The following is a 23,998-nucleotide window of genomic DNA, read 5'->3' as shown; positions in this document are numbered from 1 at the left end:
AAACATTCCTAAAACAGCCTCAGATTTATATACATTTGTTGTAAATAGGAAATAACATCTTATTACCTCCTCTGCTGCCACTTCCAGCCACGTCTCCTCTATAATTCTTCCCGCCTCACCTCTCATCTGGAACTTCCTGTCTGTAACTGACATCACTTCCTGTCTGTACCTGACATCACTTCCTGTCTGTCCCTGACATCACTTCCAGTCTGCATTCCATAGAGACTTCCTGTGTGAGTAAAGGTGAGATCCCCACCTTGTGGAGTTCAGAGGAACTGCAGCCCCGAGATCCATCCCATAATCCCCCTTCCTGTATAATATGTACCTTACAGGGATACTACGGGAGATGAAACATTACTGAATAAAGGAAGAAGAAATAAATGTAACTCTTATGTAACCAACTGTTCAACAAACATCTCTTATTACATATAGAAAAGTCTTACAAACACAGAACACAAAATACAAATGTATAGCTAATGAGAGCGATCCCGCCAAACCTGATCCTTCTGGGGGAGAAAAAATACATCCTAAAATAGAAACATATATATCCCTGTAAGGTACATATTATACAGGAATGGGGATTATGGGACATATCAGACTGGATGTCGCTCCATTTCCTCAAACTTAACCTGTCCAAAACCGAGCTCCTAGTTTTCCCCCCACCCCGTGTCCCCCCATCCACTCCATCACTACTAACAACGCCACCATCACTCCCACCCCACACACCAAAGTCCTGGGTGTCACCCTGGACTCCCACCTCTCCTTCCTACCCCACATCTAACTGCTATCTAGATCTTGCAGGCTCCACCTCTGCAACATCTCCAAGATACGCACATTCCTCACCCCAGACACCACCAAACAACTCGTACACTCCCTCATCATCTCACGCCTGGACTACTGCAACTCCCTCCTCACTGGCCTACCCAAACGAGCGCTATCCCCACTCCAGTCTATCCTGAACTCAGCAGCCAGACTCATCCACCTCACCAACCGCTCCACATCTGCCACCCCTCTCTGCCAATCCCTTCACTGGCTCCCTATTGCCCAATGCATCAAGTTCAAGCTGCTAACCCTGACCTACAAGGCCATTCACAACGCCGCCCCAAACTACATAACTAACCTGATACCCAAATACTACCCTATCCGTGCCCTCCGCTCTTCACAGGACCTCCTACTCTCTAGCTCCTTGGTCTCCTCCTCCCACACCCAACTGCAGGACTTCTCTAGGGCTTCCCCCATCTTTTGGAATTCCCTCCCCCAATCCATCAGACTGTCACCTACCCTCATCACCTTCAGGCACACTCTGAAGATCCACCTCTTCAGAGAAGCCTACCCCAACCTCACCTAACACCTGACCTCACCTAACAGCTGATCTCCTCCACTCCTCCCACCACTTCATTCCCCACAGCCACTTCCTCCTGTACCACCTTCCCCTCCCTCCTAGATTGTAAGCTCCAAAGAGCAGGGACCTCGATCCCCTCGTGTATTGTATTGTACTGTCTTGTCTCATGTTCTGTCCCCCCCGCTATTGTACAGCGCTGAGCATACCCTTTGGCGCTATATAAATACTGTATAATAATAAAAATATATCAATCCACTCATAATGACATCATCTTCTGGAAGTGTCTGCAAATCCATCCATTTCATACACATTTCATCTCTGATCTCCTGCAGCCTATTAGCTCCCATTTCCCTCTCTATGTCTCTGTACTCTGTGGGTGTGGAACTTGGGAAGTCAGGGCTCTGTGGGGGTGGACCTTGGGAGAACAAGACTCTGTGGGGGCGGGACTTGGTGAGCAGTGCTCTGTGGGGGCGGGATTATGATTAGATTTACTATTCCATTCATTTTCTGCTCTCCTGCGCGCCCCAGGGGGCGTGCACCCGGCGATCTCCGTGATCGCTGTGTCCTACGGACACAGCTGATCACGTGATGTGGTAAAAGGCCAATCACAGCGGCCTTTTACCACGTGATCAGCGGTGTCCAATGACACGCTGATCAGAGGGAAATGCAAGTGCCGGTTCTCGGCTGCACTTTCCTCACGCTGTCAGATCATGAGGAAAGTATTTCCGAGAACCGGCAGCTGTCAGAGCGAGGATCAGCACCGATCATCAGGGCACTGATGATCAGTGCCCTGATGATCGGTGCCCAGCAGTGACACCCGCAAGTTCCGCCCAGCAGTGCGCCCACTAGCTCCGCCCACCCGTGCCCAGCAGTGCCCCCACCTGTGCCCAGCAGTGCACCCACCTGTGCCACTCTGCAGTGCCACCTACCTGTGCCCAGAAGTGCCACCTACATGTGCCCAGCAGTGCCACCCATCTGTGCCCACCCACCTGTGCCCACCAGTGCCGCCCACCAGTGCCACCCACCAGTGCAGCCCAGCAGTGCTGCCAGTCAGTGCCCAGGGGTTGTGCCAGTCAGTGCCCAGCAGTGATGCCAGTCAGTGCCGTCTATCAGTACCCATAATCAGTGTCACCTATCAGTGCCGCCTATCAGTGCTGCATATCAGTGCCGCCTATCCGTGACCCCTAATTAGTGCTGTCTATCAGTGCCGCCTATCCGTGCCACCTCATTAGTACTGCCTATCAGTGCCCTTTAGTGCTGCCTATCAGTGCCCATCAGTGCCGCCTATCAGTGCCCATCAGTGCTGCCTCATCAACGCACATCAGTGAAGGAGAAAAAATACCTGTTTGAAAAATTTTATAAAAGAAACAAATAAACTTTTTTTTTTTTTCAAATTTTTTGCACTTTTTTTATTTATAGCGCAAAAAGTAAAGCGCCCAGTGGCGATTAAATACCACCAAAAGAAAGCTCTATTTGTGAGAAAAAAATGATCAAAATTTCATATGGGTACAATGTTGCATGACCGCGCAATTGTCAATCAAAGTGCGGCAGCGCTGAAAGCTGAAAATTGGCCTGGTAAATAAGGGGGTAGAAGTGCCTGGTAGGCAAGTGGTTAAAGATCATGTGACTCAAAATCTGCACCAAAAACACACCCTGGGGGCATTGTTGATGCGTTTTGCCATGTTTTCCATTGATTTCAATGGGGAGGGACGTTCTTGGAGCGTTTTCTTACCACACCAAACCTGCAGAAAAAATGCATTAAGCAGGAGTTTGAAAAACGCAGCGGCCCCGCATCGGCTGAGTGTGAAGAGTTCCAGGAATACACGGTCACATGATGTTCTTCTACTAACACATACCTGGGAGAACACCGGATGGGGTGACAGCAGAGTGACCGATAATGACACACATTGAGCTGCTGATAAAATTTCATTTCCAGAGCAGGGGCGGACTGACCATTTGGAAACTCGGGCACTGCCCGAGGGCCCGGGGTCAGTAGGGGGCCCCATGAGATGCCCCTGATACCTTTTTCATAGGCTTTTTTGAGTTTGGGCAGGGGCACAGGGGCCCCATGATCCCCTGTTGCCCGGGGACCCCATGAGTTGTCAGTCCACCCCTGTTCCAGAGTCCCCCCACAATACATGAGGGGGCGCTATGTACTGTGGGGTCTGGGGGAAGGAATCCGGGAGGGAAATGTCATCTGCAGAACATTTCATACTCTGCTCTAGATTTGTAAATGTCAGCGACGTGCGATGATTGACACCCCCTTACCCAGATAATGGGGACTCGTAATCTGACAGATTCACACAGGAATTGTTCATTGCTGAAGGAGCCCCGAGAAACCTTTGGAGGAACCCTGGCTGAGAGAGGCTGGACTAGGCAGTCATATATTTCTGTCCCCCTTGGTGGGAGTGGAGGTGACCCCTCTATAAGGATCTACAGTCCATACACACCCAGCACAAGGCCGGGGTCACACTACCAGACGCTTCTCGGGGCTGCAGTTCCTCTGAGCTCCACAAGGTGGGGATCTCACTTCTACCCAGACAGGAAGTGTCTATGGAAGACATACAGGAAGTGATCTCAGGTACACACAGGAAGTTCTGGGTGAGAAGTGAGGCGGGAGGAAGTAGAGAGGAGAAATTGGTGGAAGTGGCAGCAGAGGAGGTAATAAGATGTTATTATTATTATTATTATACAGGATTTATAGCACCAACAGTTTTCTCAGCGCTTTACATTATAATGGGAGACAATACAGCAACAATACAGTTCAATACAAGAGGGATAGGAGGGCCCTGATCCTGGGAGCTTACAATCTAGGAGATTTCCTATTTACACCCAGTAACCCCCCCATCATGTCCGTCCTCTTCCTCCATAGTCATGTCTGTCCTCTTCCTCCATAGTCATGTCCGTCCTCTTCCTCCATAGTCACGTCCGTCCTCTTCCTCCATAGTCACGTCCGTCCTCTTCCTCCATAGTCATGTCCGTCCTCTTCCTCTATAGTCACTGTGACGTCTTTTATCTCCAGCAGATGATGATACACACATATATAGTGTGGGAACCCAAATGAACCCCTTCAGGGGCAGAACATTCCCCCACTTCCGGGGCCGGAACATTCTCCTCATTGTGATGATGTGTCACCTTCTCACCTCATCAGTCTATACTAATGGATTATATCACTTTTATTAGTTGCGGGGGATGGAGAATCCTATGACATCGCACTGACCTCACAGCTCCTCCTCCCAATGTCCCTCCATCCAGAGTCAGAGAATCCTGTGACATCACACTGACCTCACAGCTCCTCCTCCCAATGTCCCTCCATCCAGAGTCAGAGAATCCTATGACATCACACTGACCTCACAGCTCCTCCTCCCAATGCCCCTCCATCCAGAGTCAGAGAATCCTATGACATCGCACTGACCTCACAGCTCCTCCTCCCAATGTCCCGAACCCTATGACATTGCACTGACCTCACAGCTCCTCCTCCCAATGTCCCTCCATCCAGAGTAAGAGAATCCTATGACATCACACTGACCTCACAGCTCCTCCTCCCAATGTCCCTCCATCCAGAGTCAGAGAGTCCTATGACATCACACTGACCTCACAGCTCCTCCTCCCAATGTCCCTCCATCCAGAGTCAGAGAATCCTATGACATCACACCGACCTCACAGCTCCTCCTCCCAATGTCCCTCCATAAAGAGACAGGGAATCCTATGACATCACACCGACCTCACAGCTCCTCCTCCCAATGTCCCTCCATCCAGAGTCAGAGAATACTATGACATCACACCGACCTCACAGCTCCTCCTCCCAATGTCCCTCCATCCAGAGTCAGAGAATACTATGACATCACACCGACCTCACAGCTCCTCCTCCCAATGTCCCTCCATCCAGAGTCAGAGAATACTATGACATCACACTGACCTCACAGCTCTTCCTCCCAATGTCCCTCCATCCAGAGTCAGAGAATACTATGACATCACACTGACCTCACAGCTCCTCCTCCCAATGTCCCTCCATCCAGAGTCAGAGAATACTATGACATCACACTGACCTCACAGCTCCTCCTCCTAATGTCCTCCATCCAGAGTCAGGGAATCCTATGACATCACACTGACCTCACAGCTCCTCCTCCTAATGTCCGTCTAGGAATGACCGATAAAATAAAATGATATCATATAGCGGGGTCTCCAAACTTTCTAAACAAAGGGCCAGTTTACTGTCTTCAGACTTCAGGGGGTCTGACTGTGGACAGTGATAGTAGAAAACATCCTGGCATCAGTGGGAGTAAACAGTGTCCCATCATTGGTGTCATTGGGGGACTAGTGACCTGTGGTTGATGTCAGTGGAAGGAATAGTGCCCCATCGGTGGTATTGGTGGGGGGGATAGTGATCTATTGTTGGTGTAAGAGTCAGAAATGATGCCCCATCATTGGTGTCAATGGGGGGAATAGTGCCCCAGGGGCTAGATAAAGGCAAGCAAAGGGCTGTTTCCGGCCCTCGGCTGCAGTTTCAAGCCGTGTTCATTTTTTTGACTAAACTATTTGAGTCGACTAAAATACGACTAAAACTAAAATAATTCAGATGACTAAAATGTATTGTAGACCAAAGACTGACAAATCCTAAATGGAAGTTTGGCATCAAAACTGGTTTGTAGGTAACTGGCATCAGGGACAGGAGAGCTAGAAAAGGACATAAATGAAGATATCTGGGAAAGGATGGAACTGAAGGCTAACATAGTAGAAACAACAAGACTGGATGGCCCCGTGGGGTTACCATGGACACTGTGACATCACCATCACTGACATGTAACATGGAACAGATGGAATTAAAAATGTATTAGACATAAAGGAATGATCTCCTAGATTGTCAGCTCTAACAAGCCGGCCCTCTGCTTCCTCTGCTACCAAATTGTATTGTAACTGTAATGTCTGCCTTCATTTTGTACAGCGCTGAGCACACTGTTGGCGCCATATAAATCCTGTATAATAATTTATCTCCTTTCTTCTTATTCTATGGTATTAGGATGCTGGAGAACCCTTGGCATCCTCATAAGCAAAACAGAACTGTAGATCCTGCGTTGTGTTATGACGTCAGAATTCCTTATACCCTGCGTAGTGTGGGGGTCCTGTGGGGGGAATTATACCTCAGCCTGAAGTGGGGCTTTAATAAAATGGAGACCTGAATGGAGAGGTGAGGAGGATTCTGGGAATATCATTTGATGTGACTATTTGTGTTCAGATGTAGAGTTTTCCTCCTGTGAAGTCTGGAGATCATATGACATCACATTGCCTCCACCTCCCTCCCTGATAGAAGAGAGAAAGAAGAAGAAGATTCTAGAAGTCACCAGAGAGATCACTGAGCTGCTGACAGGAGAGGTGAGCGGTGCCGGGAATTCTGGGACATTCTCCAGTAACAGACAAGGGATGTGTCTGGATGGTGACTGTATCATTGTGTGTGTCAGGTTCCTATAAGGTGTCAGGGTGTCACTGTCTATTTCTCCATGGAGGAGTGGGAGTATTTAGAAGGACACAAGGATCTCTACAAGGACGTCATGATGGACAATCAGCCGCCCCTCACATCACCGGGTAAGAGGAGACTTTATTGTAAAGGAGAGAGCAGTACGGAGGATCCACCTAGATCCCCCATCATCTGATAAACACATAGAAACAATGGATTCAGTCAGTGTGTGTGTTTCCTACAGATGGATCCAGTCATGGGAACCCACCAGAGAGATGTCCCCGTCCTCTGTATTCCCGGGATTCCACACAGGAAGGTCACACCATCCCTCACCATCATCAGGTAGATGATGACAATTATTGGTAGTTGTGATTTATACACAGCATGTTTGTTACAATGAATGTTTTATTATATCTTTCAGAGTGGAATCCTCGGGGATGAGAATATTGATGTTAAAGAAGAGTATAAAGAGGAGGATGAGGAGTATGGAGTGATGGAGGAGTTTTCAGAAGGACACAAGGATATGATGGAGCCACCTAATACCAGGAACCCACCAGAGAGATGTCTCCGTCCTCTGTATTCCCGGGATTCAACACAGGAAGGTCACACCATCCCTCCCCATTGCAAGGTTGGTGGGATGGAGCATCTAGAACAGGGGTGGCCAACCTGCGGCTCTCCAGCTGCTGCAGGACTACAAGTTTCATCATGCTTTGCAATGTCTCATGAGACCTGTAGAGTCATGCTTGTAACTTCCCATCTTTGCAATGCCTCATGGGAAATGTAGTTCCACAACAGCTGGAGAGCCACAGTTTAGCCACCCCTGACTAGAACATGGATTCTTAGAGATAATGTGTGCAGTTCTTTTATGTGAGCTTATATATTACAGATGATATTTTCTCTCATTTCCTTGATTTAGAGTGGAGATCCAATCGATATAGAATTTGAGGTGAAAGCAGAAGAAGAAGAGGCGTATGTGAGGGATGATCAGCAGTCTATGGAGGAGGATGGAATAACGGGGACATTTATAGAGGAGGACACTCCTACAGAGATCAGCACAGGTGGGTCATGAACACTAAATCCATTCCTCCACCCATACTGCTCACTGATTGGTCCAGAGTAGGGCGGGGACTGGGTGATATCAGCCTGTAATCCCCTGGTCACTTTCCTGAGCTGTGTTCCCCGTCCTGTATTCCTGGATTTCTCTCGGATAATCTTCCTTCTCTGTGCTGCAGACACAATTTATGTATCTAGACTGGATTTATGGAGGTTCTGGGGTTCAGCTGGCAGCAAAATGTTGATTTTTCCTATAAGCATTGCATAATGTAGGCACCCAGGACATGTGACTGGGGTCTCCTGCCTTGTGCCTGACTCTTCCAGGGTACCTTCTCTGTTATCTGCTGGCTGTGCCGGGTGGAGGGATATGTCTGTAGTGTCTCAGACCCAAGTCACTGAGTGCAGTCTCAGGAGATGGGAGGCAGCGGTGTGGGACCTACATAGTTACATAGTTAGTCTGGCTGAAAAAAGACATCCATCTAGTTGTACCATTAAAAATAAAAGTTATAATCCGACACCCACAGCTGATCCACCAGAAGGCAAAAACCCAGCAGAGCACGATCCAATCTGCTCCTGCAGGGGAAAAAATTCCTTCCTGGCCCCCCGAGAGGAAATCGGATATTCCCTGGATCAACTTTCACTATAAATGTTATATCCAGTTATATTCTGTGTATCCAAGAAAGAATCCAGGACTTTCCTACAGCAACCCCCCTTACGTATTATACATGGAGATCATATCCCCCCTTATGTATTATACATGGAGATCATATCCCTCCTTATGTATTATACATGGAGATCATATCCCCCTTATGTATTATACATGGAGATCATATCCCCCCTTATGTATTATACATGGAGATCATATCCCCCCTTATGTATTATACATGGAGATCATATCCCCCCTTATGTATTATACATGGAGATCATATCCCCCCTTATGTATTATACATGGAGATCATATCCCCCCCTTATGTATTATACATGGAGATCATATCCCCCCCTTATGTATTATACATGGAGGTCATATCCCCCTTATGTATTATACATGGAGATCATATCCCCCCCTTATGTATTATACATGGAGATCATATCCCCCCCTTATGTATTATACATGGAGATCATATCCCCCCCCTTATGTATTATACATGGAGATCATATCCCCCCTTATGTATTATACATGGTGATCATATCCCCCTTATGTATTATACATGGAGATCATATCCCCCCCCTTATGTATTATACATGGAGATCATATCCCCCCTTATGTATTATACATGGTGATCATATCCCCCCTTATGTATTATACATGGAGATCATATCCCCCCTTATGTATTATACATGGAGATCATATCCCCCCTTATGTATTATACATGGAGATCATATCCCCCCCTTATGTATTATACATGGAGATCATATCCCCCCTTATGTATTATACATGGAGATCATATCCCCCTTATGTATTATACATGGAGATCATATCCCCCCTTATGTATTATACATGGAGATCATATCACCCCCTTATGTATTATACATGGAGATCATATCCCCCCTTATGTATTATACATGGAGATCATATCCCCCTTATGTATTATACATGGAAATCATATCCCCCTTATGTATTATACATGGAGATCATATCCCCCCTTATGTATTATACATGGAGATCATATCCCCCCTTATGTATTATACATGGAGATCATATCCCTCCTTATGTATTATACATGGAGATCATATCCCCCCTTATGTATTATACATGGAGATCATATCCCCCTTATGTATTATACATGGAGATCATATCCCCCCTTATGTATTATACATGGAGATCATATCCCCCTTATGTATTATACATGGAGATCATATCCCCCCTTATGTATTATACATGGAGATCATATCCCCCCTTATGTATTATACATGGAGATCATATCCCCCCTTATGTATTATACATGGAGATCATATCCCCCCTTATGTATTATACATGGAGATCATATCCCCCCTTATGTATTATACATGGAGATCATATCCCCCCTTATGTATTATACATGGAGATCATATCCCCCCCTTATGTATTATACATGGAGATCATATCCCCCCCTTATGTATTATACATGGAGGTCATATCCCCCTTATGTATTATACATGGAGATCATATCCCCCCCTTATGTATTATACATGGAGATCATATCCCCCCCTTATGTATTATACACGGAGATCATATCCCCCCTTATGTATTATACATGGAGATCATATCCCCCCTTATGTATTATACATGGAGATCATATCCCCCCTTATGTATTATACATGGAGATCATATCCCCCCTTATGTATTATACATGGTGATCATATCCCCCCTTATGTATTATACACGGAGATCATATCCCCCCTTATGTATTATACACGGAGATCATATCCCCCCTTATGTATTATACATGGAGATCATATCCCCCCCTTATGTATTATACATGGAGATCATATCCCCCCCCTTATGTATTATACATGGAGATCATATCCCCCCTTATGTATTATGCATGGTGATCATATCCCCCTTATGTATTATACACGGAGATCATATCCCCCCTTATGTATTATACATGGAGATCATATCCCCCCCTTATGTATTATACATGGAGATCATATCCCCCCTTATGTATTATACACGGAGATCATATCCCCCCTTATGTATTATACACGGAGATCATATCCCCCCTTATGTATTATACATGGAGATCATATCCCCCTTAATCTCCTCTTCTCAGTAGAGAATACATTCAGTTCCTCTAATCTTTCCTCATAGTTGAGCTCCTCCATGCCTTGTATCAGTTTAGTTGCCCTTCTCTGTACTTCCTCCAGTTCCCCAATGTTCTTTTTGTGAATTGGAGCCCAAAACTGAACTGCATATTCCAGATGAGGTCTTACTAATGATTTGTACCGGGGGGAGGGGGGGGGGGGGGTGATATCTCTCTCTTTCTGGAGTCTATACCTCTCCTAATACAAGAGAGGATTTTGCTCGCTTTAGAACCCGTAGCTTTGCATTGCATGTGATCTACCAGAACCCCAAGATCTCCTCCATTGATCCCCCCCTGATCCTTCTCCACCATTGACCCCCCCCCCACATTCTTCTCCACCATTGACCCCCCCCAGATTCTTCACCATTGACCCACCCCCTTAATTCTTCTCCACCATTGACCCCCCCCAGATTCTTCTCCATCCATGACCCCCCAGATCCTCCTTCACAATTGCCCCCCAGATCCTTCTCCACCATTGACCCTCCCAGATTCTTCTCCACCACTGTCCCTGTCAGACACCACCTGGCGGTACCTCTAGCAGTCCACAGGACAGGATTCCCCGGAGCATGGAGTCTAAGTCCCAGTCTGCTTGTTCACCAGGGCCCCTGATGGTGGGGATGGACTTGGAGCAGACAGTGACCAGGTCGTGGCCCCTGAGTACACCCGCCCGTGGTAGAGGGATCCGCCAGAGGTATATGCAGGTAGACAGCCTGACGTGAAGAGGTTGGAAGGCTGGAGCCGTGATGACCGGATCTGTGCAGGATGGATGGATGGCAGAGTAGTGAGCGTGGTCAGATGGGCCGGATCAGTAACAGTGGGGTCAGCGTGGTACAAGGCAGCAGGCAAAGAGTAGTCGGGTCACTCACCGGGTTCAGTAACAGGAGTTCAGAACAAATAGGGATATCCAGGAGAGAAGTCAAACGAGCCAGAGGTCAGAGCAGGAGAAGTCAGCAGAGATCAGAGCAGGAGAAGTCAGCAGAGGTCAGGATCAGGAGAAGTCAGCAGAGGTCAGGATCAGGAGAAGTCAGCAGAGGTCAGAGCAGGAGAAGTCAGCAGAGGTCAGGATCAGGAGAAGTCAGCAGAGGTCAGGATCAGGAGAAGTCAGCAGAGGTCAGGATCAGGAGAAGTCAGCAGAGGTCAGGATCAGGAGAAGTCAGCAGAGGTCAGGATCCGGAGAAGTCAGCAGAGGTCAGGATCCGGAGAAGTCAGCAGAGGTCAGGATCCGGAGAAGTCAGCAGAGGTCAGGATCAGGAGAAGTCAGCAGAGGTCAGAGCAGGAGAAGTCAGCAGAGGTCAGGATCAGGCAGGGTCGGTAACAAGTCAATCAGCAGATACACAGGAACAGGAACACAGGATACAAGACCATACGGCAATGAGAGTCTGTGCAGGGCAGGTTTAAATAGTGCGCCCTGTCCTGTCATTGGTGCCAGGTGAGCGTCCGCAATTGGGAGTGCACATGTGCGGCCGCCCAGGTTCTAGTGCCCACCGGCTAGAATGAATCGGCATTCTGCGCTTGCGCAGACCCGCTTGCTGCCGCGATCCCTGACAGTCCCTCATATCCTTTTCCACCATTGACCCCCCCCCCCCAGATCCTTCTCCACCATTGACTCCTCCAGATCCTTCTCCCCCATTGACCCCCCACAGATCCTTCTCCCCCATTGACTCCTCCAGATCCTTCTCCATCATTGACCCCCCATATATCCTTTTCCACCATTGACCCCCCACAGATCCTTCTCCACCATTGACCCCCCACAGATCCTTCTCCACCATTGACTCCCACAGATCCTTCTCCCCCATTACCCCCCACAGATCCTTCTCCAGCATTGTCTCCTAGATCCTTCTCCACGATTGACTCCTCTGGATCCTTCTCCACCATTGACTCCTCCAGCTCCTTCTCCACCATTGACCCCCCCAGATCATTCTCCACCATTGACCCCCCCCAGATCCTTCTCCACCAGATCCTTCTCCCCCATTGACCCCCCACAGATCCTTCTCCCCCATTGACTCCTCCAGATCCTTCTCCATCATTGACCCCCCATATATCCTTTTCCACCATTGACCCCCCACAGATCCTTCTCCACCATTGACTCCCACAGATCCTTCTCCCCCATTAACCCCCCACAGATCCTTCTCCAGCATTGTCTCCTAGATCCTTCTCCACGATTGACTCCTCTGGATCCTTCTCCACCATTGACTCCTCCAGCTCCTTCTCCACCATTGACCCCTCCAGATCCTTCTCCCCCATTGACCCCCCACAGATCCTTCTCCACCATTGACTCCCACAGATCTTTCTCCACCATTGACTCCCACAGATCCTTCACCATTGTCTCCTCCAGATCCTTCTCCACCATTGGCCCCCCACAGATCCTTCTCCAACATTGACTCCTCCAGATCCTTCTCCACCATTGACCCCCCACAGATCCTTCTCCACCATTGTCTCCTAGATCCTTCTCCACCATTGACTCCTCCAGATCCTTCTCCACCATTGACCCCTTCAGATCCTTCACCATTGACTGCCCAGATCCTTCTCCACCATTGACCCCCCCCCAGTTGTACCCCCCTAGTATGTATGATGCATATTCTTAGTCCCCAAGTGCAGAACCTTACATTTATCACCATTAGCCCTCATTGGCCCCATAGTCCCCCAATTACACAGAGCAATGAGGTCGGCATGTAAGTTGGAGACATCCTGTAAGGACGTTATTCCCCGGCACAGCTTGGTGTCATCTGCAAAGACTGGAATGGGATTTATAATCTCACACCCCATATTGTTTATAAATATATTAAAAAGTAAGTGTCCCAACACTGAACCCTGGGGTACCCCACAAATAACACTGAGCCTTGGGGTACACCATTAATAACACTGAACCTTGGGGAACCCCACTAATAACACTGAACCTTGGGGAACCCCACTAATAACACTGAACCTTGGGGTACCCCACTGACACCCCCAGACCATTCAGAGTATGAATCATTAACCACTACTCTCTGAATCCGATCTTTTAGCCAGTTTTCTATCCATTTACATTCAGATTTTTTCAGCCCATAGACTTTACCTTACACATTAGCTGTGTGTGGGGAACTGTGTCAAAGTGTACCACGTCCACCGCCACCCCTCTGTCCAAGTATACCACGTCCACCGCCACCCCTCTGTCCAAGTATACCACGTCCACCACCACCCCTCTGTCCAAGTATACCACGTCCACCGCCACCCCTCTGTCCAAGTATACCACGTCCATCGCCACCCCTATGTCCAAGTATACCACGTCCACCGCCACCCCTCTGTCCAAGTATACCACGTCCACCAACCCCCCCCGTCCAAGTATACCACGTCCTCTACCACCCCTCTGTCCTAGTATACCATCCCCACCGCCACCCCTCTGTCCAAGTATACCACGTCCACCGCCACCCCTCTGTCCAAGGATTTGCTCACCTCCAATCTAACCTGTTTCATGATGGTTTAATCCCAGCTCACCTCTACATGTTGTCTACAGTAAACATTTAAGCTTCCACTGATTACAGAAGACTAATACTGAGAGTCCTGACCCTTATACTATATAACTTGTACATTACATACTCCTGACCCCTGCACTATATACTCTATGTTGTACATTACATACTTCTGACCCCTGCACTATATACTCTATGTTGTACATTACATACTCCTGACCCCTGCACTATATACTCTATGTTGTACATTACATCCTCCTGACCCCTGCACTATATACTCTGTGTTGTACATTACATACTCCTGACCCCTGCACTATATGCTCTATGTTGTACATTACATACTCCTGACCCCTGCACTATATGCAGTGGGGATCGAAAGTTTGGGCACCCCAGCTACAAATTTGTATTAATGTGCATAAAGAAGCCAAGGAAAGATGGAAAAATCTCCAAAAGGCATCAAATTACAGATTAGACATTCTTATAATATGTCAACAAAAGTTAGATTTTATTTCCATCATTTACACTTTCAAAATAACAGAAAACAAAAAAATGGCGTCTGCAAAAGTTTGGGCCCCCTGCAGAATTTATAGCATGCACTGCCCCCTTTGCAAAGCTGAGACCTGCCAGTGTCATGGATTGTTCTCAATCATCGTCTGGGAAGACCAGGTGATGTCAATCTCAAAGGTTTTAAATGCCCAGACTCATCTGACCTTGCCCCAACAATCAGCACCATGGGTTCTTCTAAGCAGTTGTCTAGAAAACTGAAACTGAAAATAGTTGACGCTCACAAAGCTGGAGAAGGCTATAAGAAGATAGCAAATCGTTTTCAGATGTCAATATCCTCTGTTCGGAATGTCATTAAGAAATGGCAGTCATCAGGAACAGTGGAAGTTAAAGCAAGATCTGGAAGACCAAGAAAAATATCAGACAGAACAGCTCGCAGGATTGTGAGAAAAACAATTCAAAACCCACGTTTGACTGCACAATCCCTCCAGAAAGATCTGGCAGACACTGGAGTTGTGGTACACTATTCCACTATAAAGAGATACTTGTACAAATATGGTCTTCATGGAAGAGTCATCAGAAGAAAACCTCTTATACGTCCTCACCACAAAAATCATCGTTTGAACTTTGCAAATGAACATATACAGTTGCAAGAAAAAGTATGTGAACCCCTTGGGATTACGTGGAGTTTTGCATGAATTGGGCATAAAATGTGCTCTGAACGTCATCTATATCACAACAATAGAAGACAACAGTCTGCTGAACATAATACTACACAAACATTAGATGTTGCCATGGTTTAATTGCACATAACATGTAAACATTCACAGTGCAGGGAGGAAAAAGTATGTGAGGCCCTAGCTTAATGACTTCTCCCAGAGCTAATTGGAGCCAGGAGTGAGCCAACCTTGACTCCAATTAGTGTGATGATATTGGATGTGTTGCTGACAGCTGTCCTGCCCTTAAAAAACACACACCTGTTTTGGGTTTACTGGTTTCAAGAAGCACTGTCTGATGTGAACCATGCCTCGCAGAAAACAGCTCTCAAAAGACCTACGATCAAGAATTGTTGACTTGCATGAAGCTGGAAAGGGTTACAAAAGTATCTCCAAAAGCCTTGATGTTCATGTGTCCACGGTAAGACAGACTGTCTACAAATGGAGAAAGTTTAGCACTGTTGCTACTCTCCCTAGGCGTGGTCGTCCTGTAAAAATGACTGCAAGAGCACAGCGCAGAATGCTGCATGAGGTAAAGAAGAATCCCAGAGTGTCAGCTAAAGACCTACAGAAAACTCTGGCACATGCTAACATTTTTGTTGACACATCTACAATAAGGAAAACATTAAACAAGAATGGAGTACATGGGAGGACACTACGGAGGAAGCCATTGCTGTCCAAAAAGAATATTGCAGCACGTTTGAAGTTTGCAAAAGAGCACCTGGATGTTCCTCAGCACTACTGGCAAAATATACTGTGGACAGATGAAACCAAGATTGAGTTGTTTGGGAAGAACACACAACACTATGCGTGGAGAAAAAAAGGCACAGCACACCAACATCAAAACCTCATCCCCACTGTGAAACATGGCGGAGGGAGCATCATGGTTTGGGGCTCCTTTGCTGCCTCAGGGCCTGGACGGATTGTTGTCATTGATGGGAAAATGAATTCCAGAGTTTATCAAGACATTTTGCAGGAAAACGTACGACCATCTGTCCGCCAACTGAAGCTCCGCAGAGGATGGGTGATGCAACAGGACAATGACCCAAAGCATACAAGTAATTCAACAAAACAATGGCTGCAACAGCACAGAATACACCTTCTGGAGTGGCCCAGTCAGAGTCCTGACCTCAACCCCATTGAAATGCTGTGGCATGACCTTAAGAGAGCGATTCACACCAGACATCCCAAGAATATTGCTACACTGAAACAGTTTTGTGAAGAGGAGAGGTCCAAAATGACTCCAGATCGTTGTGCAGGTCTGATCTGCAACTACAGGAAACGTTTGGTTGAGGTTATTGCTGCCAAAGGCGGGTCAACCAGTTATTAAGTCCAAAGGTTCACATACTTTTTCCTCCCTGCACTGTGAATGTTTACATGTTATGTGCAATTAAACCATGGCAACATCTAATGTTTGTGTAGTATTATGTTCAGCAGACTGTGTTCTTCAATTGTTGTGACTTAGATGATGTTCAGAGCACATTTTATGCCCAATTCATGCAAAACTCCACGTAATCCCAAGGGGTTCACATACTTTTTCTTGCAACTGTAGACAAGCCTGATGCATTTTGGAAACAAGTTCTGTGGACCGATGAGGTTAAAATTGAACTTTTTGGCCGGAATGAGCAAAGGTACGTTTGGAGAAGAAGGGGCACAGAATTGAATGAAAAGAACCTCTGTCCAACTGTGAAGCATGGGGTTGGATCAATCATGCTTTGGGGTTGTGTTGCAGCCAGTGGCACAGGGAACATCTCACGAGTAGAAGGAAAAATGGATTCAATAAAATTTCAGCAAATTTTGGATGGTAACTTGATGCCATCTGTGAAAAAGCTGAAGTTAAAGAGAGGATGGCTTCTACAAATGGATAATGATCCTAAACACATCTCGAAATCCACGGGGGATTACATCAAGAGGTGTAAACTGAAGGTTTTGCCATGGCCTTTACAATCTCCTGACCTCAACATCATTGAAAATCTATGGATAGACCTTAAAAGAGCCGTGCGTGACAGACAGCCCAGAAATCTCAAAGAACTGGAAGACTTTTGTAAGGAAGAATGGGCAAAGATACCTCAAACAAGAATTGAAAGACTCTTGGCTGGCTACAAAAAGCGTTTACAAGCTGTGATACTTGCCAAAGGGGGCAGTACAAGATATTAACTCTGCAGGGTGCCCAAACTTTTGCAGACGCCATTTTTTTGTTTTCTGTTAGTTTGAAAGTGTAAATGATGGAAATAAAATCTAACTTTTGTTGACATATTATAAGAATGTCTAATCTGTAATTTGATGCCTTTTGGAGATTTTTCCATCTTTCCTTGGCTTCTTTATGCACATTAATACAAATTTTTAGCTGGGGGGCCCAAACTTTTGATCCCCACTGTACTCTGTTGTACATTACATAGTCCTGACTTCTGCTCTCCCCCTCCCACCATTGCTATATATACACATAATATGGATTCTCTTTTGTTACACCCATTTCCTCCCAGCTGGACATTTTATATCGGATGATGTGATTGGAGCACAGACTTTTACATGGTGATAATAATGTGATAACATCCTCCAACTTTGGACCCTTAAACAGAAAGTGATAATGAGGGAGGAGTCAATACCCCAATGATGGTGGTCTTCAGGATCAGTCCAGTCTTCATCTTGGTTGTTCTCCCCTCATCCTCACTCTCTGACCTCTGGTGGAGCTCAGCCCCGCTGTTCTTTATGACTAAATCATTGACTAATTAAGGAAGTGCAGTACTTCTTGTGTTGGGAAGATGGCGATGAGTGATAGAGGGGGTGGGGACCCTCGTCCTATAATCCCCTCATCACTGTCCCTCCTATAAAAGACAGTTCTGGTTGTTTCCTCACTCTCTGACTAAGGTCCATGAATAAAGAAATGACCTGGTAGGAGATCAGAGGAGCCATTTCCTAGTTCCCTTGAGGGTGGAATTGTAAGCTCCTCAGAGACCAAGCTGCCTGATGTGGGTGGAGTCCTGGTTTGGGGGAACCAATCAGCTCCTGTCTAGTAATCCTCTGTCTTTGTATTTTAGTCCATGGCCGGGAGATGAGGAAAACCTCCGAGGATTGTCTCACTTTGTCTCCAGACTGGAAAGTAGAAGATGAGGACATCACACAGTATAGTCCAGGAGAAAACCCGGCTCCCTGCAATGTCCATCCGGCACCACCCAGTGTAGATGGACCATCGGATTCCTCGTATCCTGAGGAACCTCAGACTGTACGGGACGGGGCTGGCCTTCCAACAGAGAAGAGCTTCTCCTGTACTGAGTGCGGGAAGGGGTTCCATTATAAATCCGGTCTTAATGTGCATAAAAGATCTCACACAGGGGAAAAACCATATTCCTGTCATGAGTGCGGGAAATGTTTTTCAACTAAGTACTATCTTTACACACATCAGAGCTCTCACACGGGAGAGAAGCCGTATTCCTGTCTTGAGTGCGGAAAATGCTTTTCAACTAAGTACTATCTTTACACACATCAGAGATCCCACACGGGGGAGAAGCCATATTCCTGTTTTGAGTGCGGGAAATGTTTTTCACAGAAGTCCAAACTTTCAATACATCAGAGATCTCACACGGGGGAGAAGCCATATTCCTGTCCTGAGTGTGGGAACTGTTTTTCACAGAATTCCAGTCTTTACACACATCAGAGATCTCACACGGGAGAGAAGCCGTATTCCTGTCCTGAGTGTGGGAAATGTTTTTCAACTAAGTACTATCTTTACACACATCAGAGATCTCACACGGGGGAGAAGCCGTATTCCTGTCCTGAGTGCGGGAAATGTTTTTCAACTAAGTCCCAACTTTCCATACATCAGAGATCTCACACTGGGGAGAAGCCGTATTCCTGTCCTGAGTGTGGGAAATGTTTTTCAACTAAGTACTATCTTTACACACATCAGAGATCTCACACTGGGGAGAAGCCATATTCCTGTTCTGAGTGTGGGAAATGTTTTTCAACTAAGTACTATCTTTACACACATCAGAGATTTCACACGGGGGAGAAGAAATTTTCCTGTCCTGAGTGCTGGAAATGTTTTTCAACTAAGTCCTATCTTTACACACATCAGAGATCTCACACAGGGGAGAAGCCGTATTCCTGTCCTGAGTGTGGGAAATGTTTTTCAGAGAAGTCCCATCTTAACACACATCAGAGATCTCACACAGGGGAGAAGCCGTATTCCTGTCCTGAGTGTGGGAAATGTTTTTCACAGAAGTCCAGTCTTTCCAAACATCAGAGATCTCACACGGAGCAGAAGCCGTATTTCTGTCCTGAGTGAGGGAATTGTTCCTCACTGAAGTCCTATCTTCTTGTACATCAGGGGTCTCATACAACCCTGGAGGTGTATTAGTGCCTTGAGTGCAGGAAATGTCTTCTAGATGAATGTTGCTGGACATCCCAGCTCTCATGTGGGGAAGAAGCACACCCTGATATACACCTCAGATATACTCCATGGTTGATCTTCATCATGGAAGAAACAGTTGATAAGGAGATGAGAGGCCCCCAAAGACATGGATGAAGTGCAGTAAATGTTGGGGTGCAGAGTGGTCAGTAGATCCTGGAAATGAAGGACACAACTTCAGCCCTTCTTGGGTGTCGGAGTTGCGTTTCCTGATAATGATATAGCGGGTTACAGAGCTAGAAGCCGGGAGAGCCCAGATCTCGTTATCGGGGAACTTTACACAGACAACAAGAACTTCTGAAGTTGATGTCCTTCATTTCAAGGCTCTACAGAACAGTGGTGACCCCGAAGTGTCTCTCTGTCTTCAGTCCATCCTTCTCCCATCCCCCAACAGGAGGGAAGGAGAACTCCGCCCCAAACTAGGGGGGAACTTTCCTCATTATTTCCCTTTGCTTCTGTGTGGGTTTGGGTGGTTGGAGGAGTGCGGCACGAGAGGGAACACAGCTTGTTGTTCTATGTCTACATATGGGGTCTGGGTAGAGGGGATCCACCGGAAAATATTTCTACTCTTTGATTTTGTGCAAATCGTTTCTCTTTTCACTTTGAAGGGCGATATTATGTGTGGTTTTTAAAAGGGATTGGCCCAATAGATACCGCCCCACTTAGAGAATAGATTAACTAATATGACCAGCATTCATTCAGCCATGTCACATGTTGGTCTTTTCATACAGGGATTTCCTATGATCATTGGCTCCAACTAGTGGCCATAATGCGGTATTAAACTGGTTTTCCTGATTGAGGTATTTTGGAAGTAATACATCATTATGGCCACTAGAGGGAGCTGATGATTATAGGAAGTCACTGAGTTTATTAAAATATGGCCAGAATTAGTCACAGCTGACACATACTTGTCACACTCCCCCAATATATATTTTGCATAGACCCCTTAGGTTACTATGTTAGGGGTAATTTTGTACAAATACCTGAGATCATACATTTTCAAACATTGAAGATAAAAATTACATAAAACCACAGAATTAAACCAACCATTGATTTAAAACCAAAAATACCTCATTTGGCCTTTATATGACACTAAGTATCCTAGCAATTAGCACCATCTAGTGTCCAAAGTGTCAGGGAACACCTGAACAATTGATTTAGCTGACTAAATCAGTTGTTCAGGTGTTCCCTGACAATTTGGACACTAGATGGTGCTAATTGATAGGATACTTAGGGTCATCTAAAGGCCAAATTAGGTATTTTTGGTTTTAATCAAAGTGTCTCCAATACAAAAAATGATTTATAAAAATAACTTAATCTGAAAAATTCTTTAAGAACTCAAACAAGATCTGTGTAGGTATAGACTGCAGAGTATGAAAATCAATATTTATTTACATAAGTCACTTACAAACACCATAAACAATAGTCAGATTGTGATTTACACTGACACTAAGATGTTTCTGTAAAAGCTCTAAAATAGAATTAATTAAATTCAATAATTAGTCTCCCTGTAAACATCCTAACCAATAAAAACGGACAATAGTCTGTCTCCTGCAGAAGGAATAAACTGAAGAATAGTCCACCAGTATGGCCTAAGAACAGGAACATTTTTATAAATGACTTAACTTGAAGTGATGTTATCATGGGGAGAGTTATTAGGTTACAAAGGAATGTAGCAATTGACTTACTAGTCTAAGCAAGCAAAATCAACAGAAAATATATAATTACCTTCCAAGTATCAGCTAATCTTTTTGGAGAACTGATGATCAGACCCAAAGATAGCTGCTGATTAATGGTTGGGGTTGAGCTTCCACAAAATGGCGTCTCTTCTTCAGTTGATGAGTGTCTTTAGATGATCTGAGTCTGAGATGATGTCTACCTTCCAGATGGCTGTATAGATGGTCCTCCCTCTGTGAGTGTTCCTGCCGGTTTTATCTAGTTATGACTTATACTCTCATCAAATCTGAATAAACCTGGCCTAAAAGGTGGAACCTGCTCTGTGATTGGGGAATCTGATTATCTAACCCATGTTTACTCAAGCATTACCTCCCATGGCCACTGGGTGTCATCCTTGGATAAGAATTGTCTGGTCTGAGTTTATTTGGGGATGGAAGTAACTAATCTGTGATTGGGAAAAATGAATATTTCACTATAACAGATTGGCCCTTGTGAAATCTATAGAATGCCTTGGAGACTAGATATTATTCCTCATTTACAATCATTACGTTTTGGTGTAACAGTGATTAAATGGAGAATTGTAACTATCAGGAGGTTGGATTACATAAAGTGATTAGAATAATAATTGTACACACAGAGGAGAGATAATAAAAAGAATAATTTGTATACTGATCTACTGATTGATTACGGCTTTGGTAGCATGCATACAATATTCCTAACAATACCGATAAACTCCAACACACTATATATATATCATGGGATTACAAATCAGCAAACATACCATAATATACTTCCTACATTCTTATGAGACAATCTGGTATTTTATCCCCATCACGTCTTTTCCTATAATCTGAAATATATGGAAACATGGGGATTCCTTTTTGTACCTTTTCACCAAAACAAAATGAGTCTCAGCAGTGTTACTGGAGTCACCTTGTTACATAGTTACAGAGTTCATCTGGATGGAAAAAAGACACCAATCCATCCAGTCCAACCAACAGAAAAAACAAAACACACAAATAGAACATTACATGAGGAAATGCACATCTGTCTTACTGTAAAGGGCTCAGTAATCTATAAACAGAAGAATCCAGAAAAGAACTCTCACAGATCTGCAGCTTTGTAGAGTTAGCATTCATAATACACGGCTCAAAAATGAAAGAAAGACTTATTAATCAGAGTCTAGCATCAAGTCAATGAGACTCCTGAGATATTGATGTGGTCAGGTAAGTAGCAGAGGGGGCTGTTCATCAGTTTCAGCTGCTTTGGTGTTAATGAAATTAACAACAGGTGCACTAGATGGGCAATAATGAGACAACCCTCAAAACAGGAATTTACAGGTGGAGGCCACTGACATTTTTTTCCCTACTCATCTTTACTGACTATTCTTCACTAGTTTTTCTTTTGGCTAGGGTCAGTATCACTACTGGTAGCATGAGGTCATACCTGGACCCTACAGAGGTTGCACAGGTAGTCCAACTCCTCCAGGATGGCACATCAATACTTGCCATTGCCAGAAGGTTTGCTGTGTCTCCCAGCACAGTCTCAAGAGCATGGAGGAGATTCCAGGAGACAAGAGCATGAAGGAGATTCCAGGAGACAAGAGCATGGAGGAGATTCCAGGAGACAAGAGCATGAAGGAGATTCCAGGAGACAAGAGCATGGAGGTGATTCCAGGAGACAAGAGCATAGAGGTGATTCCAGGAGACAGGCAGTTACTCTAGGAGAGCTGGAAAGGGTTGTAGAAGTTCCTTAACCCACCAGCAGAACTGTATCTGCTCCTTTGTGCATGGAGGAACTTCATGAAGGCGGCCTTAGGGCCCGAATTCCTCCTGGTGCATTGGGTCCTTGGTTCCTCCTGGTGCACGACAATACCCGGCCTCATGTGGCAAAAGTGTGCAGGCAGTTTCTGAAGGATGAAGGAATTAATACCACTGAATGGCCCCCATGCTGGCCTGACCTAAATCCAATAGAGCACCTCTGGGATGTCATGTTTAGATTCATCCAAGCTGCCCGGTTGCACTTTAGACTGTCCAGGAGCACAGTGATGAAATCCCCCAGGACACCATCCGTGGTCTCAGGAGCATGCCCCAACATTGTCAGGCATGCATGCAAGCATGTGGGGGCCATACAATCTACCGAGGACCATTCTGAGTTGCTGCAATTAAATTTCGGTAAAATGGACTCTCCTGCTGCATAATTTTTTCTTGATTTTTGGGGTGCCTTTGAATTCAGTTTCTGTAGGTCGATCATTTTAATTTCCATCAAACAATGGGGCATCCTTACATTCCTAACACATTACCCAGCCCATGTCAGTATAGAGATCCAGCAGGAGATTTTTCCTCATTGAGATCTGATGGGTTTTCAAAGTATTCCTGTCATTTTTTGGAGCAGTGTGTATCATAAATGTAAGGGTTGGGTAGCTGAGATGTGAGGTGATCAGTAGAAATATGTAATTGTGAATCTAGTTTTATTCCATGTTATTACAGATAAGTGTTCAGTATTCGGTCAGAGACATATGTTCACCAATTAGCATCTGAAAGGACAGAGCAGCTTCTAGGCTAGAGGTTTCACCTGGATGCCAATACAATGTTGTCACCTATGTAGCCAG

General features: G+C 45.6%; 1 protein-coding gene across 1 annotated transcript in view; it reads left to right on the top strand.

Moving 5' to 3' along the window:
• Positions 1-23,998, top strand: part of LOC149461955 (uncharacterized) — a 98,283-nt gene that overhangs the window by 53,656 nt on the left and 20,629 nt on the right. Inside the window, exon 5 of the mRNA XM_089677765.1 lies at positions 18,274-19,542. Coding sequence (XP_089533891.1) covers positions 18,274-19,542 — 1,269 coding nt within the window. The remainder of the gene's footprint in view (positions 1-18,273; positions 19,543-23,998) is intronic.

Source organism: Staurois parvus, unplaced genomic scaffold (genome assembly GCF_062004578.1).
Source record: "Staurois parvus isolate SC_StPar_1 unplaced genomic scaffold, SC_StPar_1.0 ptg000191l, whole genome shotgun sequence".
Taxonomy (NCBI): Eukaryota; Metazoa; Chordata; class Amphibia; order Anura; family Ranidae; genus Staurois; species Staurois parvus.
The sequence above is the reverse complement of the archived record's forward strand: the minus strand, read 5'-3'. Positions and strand labels throughout refer to the sequence as shown.